At 37.7% G+C, this 9,453-nt stretch overlaps 1 protein-coding gene across 2 annotated transcripts in view; it reads left to right on the forward strand.

The window, feature by feature from the left end:
• The first annotated feature begins 4,072 nt into the window (after window positions 1–4,072).
• Window positions 4,073–9,453, forward strand: part of Ccni (cyclin I) — a 34,138-nt gene continuing 28,757 nt past the window's right edge. For both annotated transcript variants that reach the window (XM_010619878.2, XM_033757825.1), the window contains exon 1: window positions 4,073–4,225. In XM_010619878.2, the coding sequence (XP_010618180.1) occupies window positions 4,112–4,225 (114 nt within the window). In that variant the 5' untranslated portion in view covers window positions 4,073–4,111. The remainder of the gene's footprint in view (window positions 4,226–9,453) is intronic.

Genomic DNA, 9,453 nt, shown 5'->3' on the forward strand with positions numbered 1-9,453 from the left:
ACCGGGTCGAGTGTCCCGCACCGGCCCCGCCGGAGAGCAGCGGCGCGGGCCTCGCTCACTGGCCAGCGTTTCCGTCCGCGGGTAACTTTTCTGCAGATGCAGCATGTTTGCTTGTATAAAGAACGGCGGAACTCGCCCCCACCCTCAGACTTCTAAGACTCCGCGGGGCCGCTGGAAGTTAGGCTGCCGAGCGGGGTGGATCGGGCGAAGCGCCAGTGCTGCGGAAATGTGCTGGGGGAGAGCGTTGCCCGGGGTTGCGTGGGCTGTAGAAGAGGTGAGCGTTGAGTTGCACCCTGAAGGACAGGTAAAAACCCGGGGTTCCGTTGCAGATCATTATTGCAGAAGTTGAGAATTGGGTAGCAAGCTAGTGAAAGGTAGCTTGCCGGGAGGTAGGACAGATTGAGACCGGAGGTTTTTGAGGGTCGAGGAAACATATTGTTTTTACTCTGTCGGTGGAGAGCCACTCAGCACTTGAGCCTAGCACTTGGGGAGGTTTATTATCTGCTAGGCACTGTTCTTCCTGGTTTGCAACTCATTTCATTCTCGCAAGGACCCGATGGAGCCTCCTAAAACACAAGGAAACTTGAGACTCCACAAGATTAAAAGACCTTTTTTTTTTTTTTAGTTATCTTTTAGGTATCAGAAGCCCATGGCCAGAATTCAGTCTCTTATGCTACGTGGTCCCTGTCCTGAAGATGAATTTGTTCAAAAGGTTAACAGTAGTGTTACCGGTTTCTAGCTCTTCCAGGTTATTTGTGGGAGTTTATCTGCCACAGAAAAGAACGGACAAATGGATTAAGACAGAGTGGACAAGATTTAAATTGGCTAATCTGGTGTTAGAGAGACCAGAGTCTTGATATCCTAGAATAGAAAAGTTTCTTTTGTTTTTTTCGGTGCTGGGGATCGAACTCAGAACCTTGCGCTTGCCAAGCAGGCGCGCTGCCACTGTGATAAATCCCTGGCCCAACTTTTTGTTTTTTGTTTTTTTTTGGTTCTGTGGAGGAACTCAGGACCTTGCACTTAGAAGGCAAGCACAGTGCCACTGAGCTAAACCCCCAGCCCTCAATATTGGTTTGTTAATAGTGTGATGCAGCTTGGTGGGACGGCATATAGTAGACATGATGTAGTTACAGATAACGAGTGTATGTCGTAATGTGACCTACTAGGTTAAAGCGGGAATCTAACCTGTGTCCTGGTCCGAATTGGGCACTGTGCTTTACTTTGATTGTGTAATACGTTAAGAGCGTATTCATCTTTAAAATGGGTTTAATAATTCCAATTTAATAAGGATTACGTAAGTTAATGTGACATATAGCACTTTTGGACAGTAGTGACCAAATACATGCTAAGTATTCAAGTGTAACCTTGCTTGCTCAATGCTGAACTTTGGAGATTGTTTGCTATTAAGGAACTCATGGTTTAATAGAAAAGGCGGGTCCACAAATAATCACAGAGCAATTAAAGCAGAAGAAGTAAAATTATATTCAGACATGTAGGAAGGCAGGGTACAACTATTATGGATTCATGCCAACTTTAGGTAAGAGAGTGTGAAGGAGAGAAGGACATTTGAAGTAGAACAGTAAATGAAAAGCATGGAGGCAGGGAGTGAATGAGCACACTTTTGGAATTAAGAGTTCCCTGTACTGTCTCATTACTCATTTACTAATGCTTAAAGTCAAAGAGTGAATAATAGAATATTAGGTTCTTATAGGGTCACAATAAATTGCTCTTTTTGGAAGAACTAAGTACCCAGAGTTGGTGTTATAATCATAAATGCAGTAATTGTTAGTGAAGTTGTTTACATATTGCATACCCAGCGCAGTACCACACTTTTCCTCAGAAGAGACTCTCCTGTACACGTATCAGTAATAGTTTATTTGTTTTTTGGTACCAGGGAACTCCAGACTTGGTTTGCGAGGGAGGGTGGCAGTACCACTGCGCTAAATCACCATCTGTGGTACAGTTTATGCTGTGTGGTAAAGCATTTTATAAACTTCACTCAGAAATTAGGCTGTTCAGTAAGCATGTAGAAAACCGTAGAAGATGCAGTTGAGAGAATGAAAGAAGAAATAAAACTATCTTAAAGTTGTCTTTGGAATATGCCAAACAATTCATGTTGAGCATTCCTAATTTCAAAATATGAAATACTCCAAAACCTAAACATTTTGAATTCTGACCAGAGGCTGCAAGTTGGAAATTCCACATCTTGAAATTGTTTTGTGTACAAGATTATTGAAATCTTGCCTGATTACCTTTAGACTACGTGTGTAAGTTGTATGTAAGTGAACTTCCTGCTTGTTTGGTCCCATGCACATTTTGTGTATTCAGATATCCCCAAATTAAAAAAAATCTGAAAAACTTCTGATTTCACAGATTTAGGATAAGGTATACTAAACCTGTATAGTCTTTGTTTTTAGAAACTAAAAAGCAATCAAAATTCTACATATGACTATGAGTGGATATACATTAATGAGATAAAATTATAAAGCCTATGTTAAAAAATAAGTTGAATTTTAAGTGTCTGTTTTATTCCCTAGCAGGATTTATTCATGCAATCTTATCTGTTATATATTATAAAATAGGCTTGTGCACTGACCTTAAAAAAAGTAAAAACTGAAGCCTATATCTTTGTATGATAGTATCTGTCTTGCTGGTCTTATAAAAAGAGGGAAAACTACTGACTTCTATACATTATGAATATTTTGGCTGTTTCTACACTCATAAGTAATTTCAAACAATTCTTTTACCCACATTTACCTGTTAACATTTGTTTTCTTTTTTTCTCTCCTTGTATAGGTTGCATGTACTATATATGATAATCCTAAAATTATCAATGTACACATCCTAAGAATAGGGATATGCTCTTACAGAATCACAGTAGAGTTTTTAATTTTAGTAAATTTAGCTTTGATTTAGTTTTGCACAATTTACTGTCGGTATTTGTGTCATTTGAACAAGTAATGACCCTTTTAGTATTTGTCTTCCTCTAGTACAGGAGTCAGTCAGGGTAGGTACAATGTTGTGCTTATATTTTTCTGTGTCCTCATTTAATCTGGAACACATCTACAGTTGTAACCCTTTGTTTTTGTTTTTGTACCAAGGTTTTTTGTTTTTTGTTTTTGGTGCTACAGATTGAACTTGGGACCTTGAATTTGCAAGGCAGGCTGTGGCACCACTGAGCTAAATCCCCATTCTAGGATTTTTTTTTTTTTTTTTTTTTTTTTTTTTTTTTTTTTTTTTTTTTTTTTTTTTTTTTTTTTTTTTTTTTTTTTTTTTTTTTTTGGTAGTACTGGGGATTGAACCCCGGTCCCTGCGTTTGCAAAGCTGGCACCAGAAACACTGAGCTAAATCCTCAGCCCCAGGCTTGCTTTTTAAAGCACCATTAACTCTACTGTTGAGCCTTCTAGATCAAATGCTATCCAATAAAACTTTCTGCATTGATAGAAATTTTCTACACTGTCCAGGACAGTATCCGTTAGCCACATTATTGAAGTAGGGGTTCAGGTAGTCTGTTTTTAACTATTCAAATAAAATTTAAATAGCCATACGTGGACACACAGTTTTCTCCCCCATGGTGCTGGGAGTTAAACCTAGCGTCCTTGTACATATGCTGTACCACTGAGCTATATCCCCAGACCTGAACCACAGTTTGATTCTTTCATTGTGAGGAAGTGGGAATGGATTGGATTAATTGTAATTGATATAGCTTTTTAAATGAAAAAAATTAATGGCTCTGCTTTTTAGGAAGGTTTGGGACAATGATTTCTAAAAATTCCTAGCATTAAAAAGCTAGTAGCTTAAAAATTTTTGCCAGTTTTAGATGGTAGTAACATTTTGGTTAGAATTCAAAGGTTCTGTTAAATGGCTTTATTTTTGTTATGACTGAATTTCAGATTTAAAGAGAATGTCTTAGCTGATTATTATAACAGTTTTAAAGAATCATAAAATCTTATATTGCCTTATAACATTCCTATTTTTCTTTATGAATTGCTTAATAAGCACCAGCATGTATATATTACACTTATCCTGTAATTAAATAATGAGCATTATTTATATTTGATTTTATAGGTAGTTACATCAAGCTGGGTGGCAGGCAGATCCAAAGGATATCATGAAGTTTCCAGGACCTTTGGAAAACCAGAGATTGTCTTTCTTATTGGAAAAGGCAATCTCTAGGGAAGCCCAGATGTGGAAAGTAAATGTGCCGAAAATGCCTACAAATCAGGTAAAGATTTCTTTTTTTCTTTTGGTATTGGGGATTGAACTCAGGTCCTTGGCCACTGAACCGCCACCGAACCGCTGAGTTAAATCCCCGGCCTCAAGATTTCTTAAGATAGATGAATTTTTTTGGAAATAAGTATCCTACTGCATATTAGAAAATATTATCTTGACAATGGGTTGTAGAAATATGTACCATTATGGACATACTCTGTTCTTTGAGGAACATCTGTTTGATTCTTTCTAAAACAAAGTAAGTATTAACTATTTTTGTTGGCTTGTTTTGTTAACACCTGTGTTAGTTTTAGGAAGATAGTTACATCCATTCGCTTTCCTCATAATCTAATGCTAACAATAGTAAGTTGCCTTTATTTCTAAATACATAATTAGCTAGGTTCATGCCATTACTTTCTTGTTTTTTAATTAGTATGTTTGTAGTACATAGTGGTTACATTCATCGTTGGGAGCTGATATGTGTATATAACACATCTTAATTCTTTTTATGTTCCCTTATCCGCCTGTCTGTCCCATCTCCCTATTTCTGTTGATCTCCTCCCCATTTGAAAAGACCTGTCTCCTGTTTCTATTATCTGTCTTTCATTTTGCATCTTTATTTATATTTTGCATTTCTTATATAAGAAACCACATAGTACTTAAGCTTTTGTGTCTGATTTATTTCATTTAAAATTATGGTCTCAAGGTGCATCCGTTTTTCCACAAATGACTTCTTCATGGCAGAGTAGTGCTCCATTATGTATAAATGCCACCATTTTCTTTATCCATTCATCTGTTGATGGACATAGGCCACTTTGAAGATTGAGCTATTATGAGTTGTACTGCAATAAACATTGCAGGTATCACTATAATGTGTCATCTTTAACTCTTGGGATGATACCTAGAAGGTGAACTGGTAGGTTGAATGGAATTTCTGATTTTAGTTATTTGAGGACTCTCCATACTGATTGCCATAGTGATTGTACTAGTTTACATTCCCGTCAGCATTGTAGAACATTAAACACCTCCCCCACCAGCTTCACCCTTGTTTGTTGTTACTTGATAGTGATTTCTTGATCATAGCCATTCTTTCTGGAGTAAGATAGAGTCTCAGGGTACTTTGCATTTCTCTAATGGCCAGAGATGTTGAACATTGTTTCATGTATTTATTGGCCTTTTCTATTTCTGAGACATGTCTATTCATTTTAGTTGCCCATTTTTTGATTGGGTCTTTTATTTTGGGAGGGGGTTACAGTAATTTTTTTATATGTTCTAGATATTAGTTATGTTAGAGGAGTAGCTGGCAAACTTTCCCATTCTGTATGTTGTCTCATTTTGGCTATTTCCTTTGCTGTGCAGAAGCTTTTTAATTTTGTATAATCTTTGCTAATTCTAGATGCTAGTTTCTGTGCAGTTGAGATTCTGCTCAGAAAGTCTTTGCCTACACCCACATCTTCAAAAACTTTACCTATTTTATATTCCAGCAGATTGCTTCTGTTTTCATACTTAGATCTTTGATCCATTTTGATTGTAGTTTAGTGCATGGTTAGGGATACAGGCCTAGAGTTAATCTTCAGCATGTTTATAGCCAGTTTTCCTAGCATCATTTGTTAAAGAGGCTGTCTTTCCTCCAGTGTATGTTTTTGGCCCCTTTGTGAAAGATTAGATGACTATGCCTCAGGTTTCTATAGACTATTCTCTTTCACTGACCCACATGCCAGTCTGTGCTGGTATCATGCTGTTACCACTTTAGCTTTGTAATATACAGTAATTTGAAATCTGGGATTATAATGTTTTCTGCTTTACTATTGTTGCTCAGAATTGCTTTTGCTATTCTGGGTGTCCTTTGGTTCCTTTTGAGTTGTAGGATTGTTTTCTCTAGTTCTGTGAGGAATGCTGTTAGTATTTTTATTAGAATTTATTGTCATGTTGGGCCGGGGATTAGCTTAGTGGTTCCGCTGCCTGTCTTGCAAGCACAAGGACCCAAGTTTGATCCCTGGTACCCCCCCCATCTGTGTCAGTTTTAGAAGTATGGCCACTTATTTATTTATTTATTCTTATATTTTGGTACCAGGGATCAAACTCAGGACCTTGTGCTTGTGAGGCAGGCAGTGGCACCACTGAGATAAATCCCTGGCCCATGGCCATTTTGATAATACAGTCTTACTTTGGTTCATGAACTTGATGTTTTCCACTTTGGATGAGAACTGAATCTAATTCAATGGTTAGATTCAATGTTGACCTTATGGGGAAATTTGATTCACTTCCCTCCCAGTACGTTTTACAACTAGAATTGTGGAAAGAATTAAGTTGGTGAACAAAGTTACCATTGTATTGGTTCTGCCTATCCAGAAATGGGATATATCTTTCCTTTTTCTGATACCCTCTTCAATATCCTTTTTCAGAATATTACAGATTTCATCAAGAAGCCTTTCACTTCTTTTGTGTTAGGTTAATTTCTATGTGTTGTGTTTTATTGAATTTTTCTTGAAGCTATTGTGGTATTGACTTAGTAATTTCTGTTTCAGTGGGTTCATTATTGGTGTATTGATTTTTGTGTGTTTTTGTATCTTGCTGAATTTATTAGTTCTAGGAGTCTTTTGGTGGAATTTTTTTAGGCCTCTGTGTAAAAGGAAGATGTCATCAGTTAATAGGATAATTTGATTTCTTCCTTACCAATACATGTCCCTTTTCCTTCTCTTACTTGATTGCTCTGGTAAAGTTTCAAGTATTGTGTTGAACAGAATGGTGGTGGTGGACATCATCCTGGCCTTGTTCTTCATTTTAAATGAAAAGCTTTTGCTGTTTCCTGGTGTAATATGATGCTGGAAGTAGGTTATAGTAAATGGTTTTGATCAGATTGAGATAAGGTCCTTTTATACCTATTTTATTCAGGCTTTTATTGTGGACCAATGTTGGATTTTGTCAAAGGCTTTTTTCTGTCTGTTTTGATGGTCATGTAATTTTTTGTCCTGTGTAATTTACGTCATCTATTACATGAATTGATTGGCTTTCGTTAAGCCATTCTTGCATCCTTGGTGAGACACCTACTGCATCAGTTATACATGATCTTCATGATTTGTTGCATTCTGTTTGCCAGTGTCTTGTTGAGGGTCATTTGTATCTATGTTCATTAAAGAGATTGGCCTATAGTTGTCTTTTTTAGTTGAGTCCTTGTCTGGATTTGGAATCAAGGCAATGCTGGCATCCAGGAATGAGTTTGGCAGTACTTTTTCTTTCACTTTCATTGCTTTGAGGAGTAGAGTATTGTGTTAAATCTTGAAGTTGTAAAATTCAGTGTTGACTCTTGGGTAGTGGGCTTTTTCTTAGTTGGAGGTTTTTTCTCTTAATTACTGCCTTAGTTAATTGCCTGTTTTTGGGTTATTCAGGGCTATGTCTTGGTTCAGTTTGGTAATTCGTCTGTATCTAGGAATTTACCCATTTCTTCCAGTTTATTGGGAGTACAGGTATAGGTTTTCAGGGTAGTTACTAATTTTCTGGGTTTCTGTGGTGTGTGCTGTGATTTCACCATTTTCCTTTCTAATTACATTGATTTGGATAAGTCTATTTTGAACCGCCTCTTTATTCATTCCTTTGTGTTTGTTTTTTTGTCTCAATATTGGTGCTCTAATCTTTAGTTTTTTAGTACAGTGAATGAACTAAATTCATTTGCAAGGGCTGGTTGTAACTCAGATTTGTTGTAACGTAAGACTTTTTCTTATGAAATAATGGAAATAGCCGTAACGCATTCTCAAATTCCCAAAGCATCCCTTAACTAACCTTTTCATAACGATTTTATTATTATTATTTTTTTGGTACCGGGGATTGATCTCAGGTCCTTGCATTTGTGAGGCAGGCAGCAGAACCACTGAGCTAAATCCCTGACCCCTAATCTTTTCATAATGAAAAGGGTTGTATAAGATGCATAAATTACCAGAAACACCAATAATTTTCGTAGTGTATTTACCAAAAAGTTATAAAATGTGTCTAGTTACCAGAAATGATAATTTCATGCTGTATTCAACATTCAAATTGACATCTTTGGCTTTCAGGAAGGGCAGATGAAATGAAAAGTGGTTATTATTTGGAAGGAGAGTCTCTTTCCATTAGAACATCAAGAATCTGGCCCTCTAGTGGTGTTTCTTTCCTTGGGAGAATCTGTAACCCACTGGTTCCTGCTTCTGGCTCACTGGGTGTTTTCAGAGCTAAAAACTGGTCTAAGGTTATCCATTTCTGTCTTTTCTGTAGTATGACATGACATTGTCATTAACCAAATGAATGCAGTGATTGGCTTTTTCTCTGTCTGGGTGAGTCTTCTCTACAAATGTTTGTAGCTCTCCATTTTTCAGGATTTCCTTTATTTCAGAACTTTGCTGCACTGATTGTTGATACTGCCCCTTGTCCTCAGAAGGTTCCTCAGCTGCCATTCTCTGTTGCTCAGCCAGAAGTTGCGGAAGTTCCTCTGTAGACAGTTCCTCTGAGTGTCCTTCCACCAGTTCCTCAACATCACCACTGTCTACCTGCTAGCCTATGGCTCTGCTGTAGTAACAGGGACTGTCCTCAACCACAGGGTCGACTGAAGGCTCAGGCTCCTCTACACAGCCTCCAAAGCCTCTCTCCTGTATAATTTTAGGCCACACTTTCTTCCAGGCAGAGTTCAGCGTCCATAAAGGGAGCAGTTGTAATGTTCCTTCCAGAACTCTTTAAGGGTTAAATCTGTATTTGAGGTAATCTGGAAGTACTTCAGGAATAGTTTATAGCTTCTTAGAGTTAGCTATAACCTAGTGGTTCATAGGCTGCAGTAGAGGAGTTGTGTTAGGTAGAAGGAATTCTATTGAGAACCCTGGGAATTTTTCAGCCAATTCTTCCAAATCTCTTGGGTGAGCAGGAGCATTGTCCATGAGGAGAGTCTTGAGTGGTAAACCTTTGTCCTCTAGATTTTTTTTTTTTTGAAATAGGGTCTCACTATGTAGTTGAAACTGACCTGGAGCTCACTTTGTAGCTCAGGCTGGTCTCGAACTCACAGCGATTCTCCTGCCTCAGCCTCCCAAGTGCTGGGATTACAGGTGTGTGCCAGCACGCCTGGCTTTTATTTTATTTTATTTTATTTTATTTTTTTTGGTACTGGGGATTGAACTTGGGAATCTGTGCTTTCAAGGCAGGCAGCAGAACCACTGATCTAAGTCCCCAGCCCTTAGATATTTCTTTTTTTTAATTGTTTTTTTTTTCTTTTTTTTTTTT

Source organism: Fukomys damarensis, unplaced genomic scaffold (assembly GCF_012274545.1).
Source record: "Fukomys damarensis isolate Sample0158 unplaced genomic scaffold, DMR_v1.0_HiC HiC_scaffold_32, whole genome shotgun sequence".
Taxonomy (NCBI): Eukaryota; Metazoa; Chordata; class Mammalia; order Rodentia; family Bathyergidae; genus Fukomys; species Fukomys damarensis.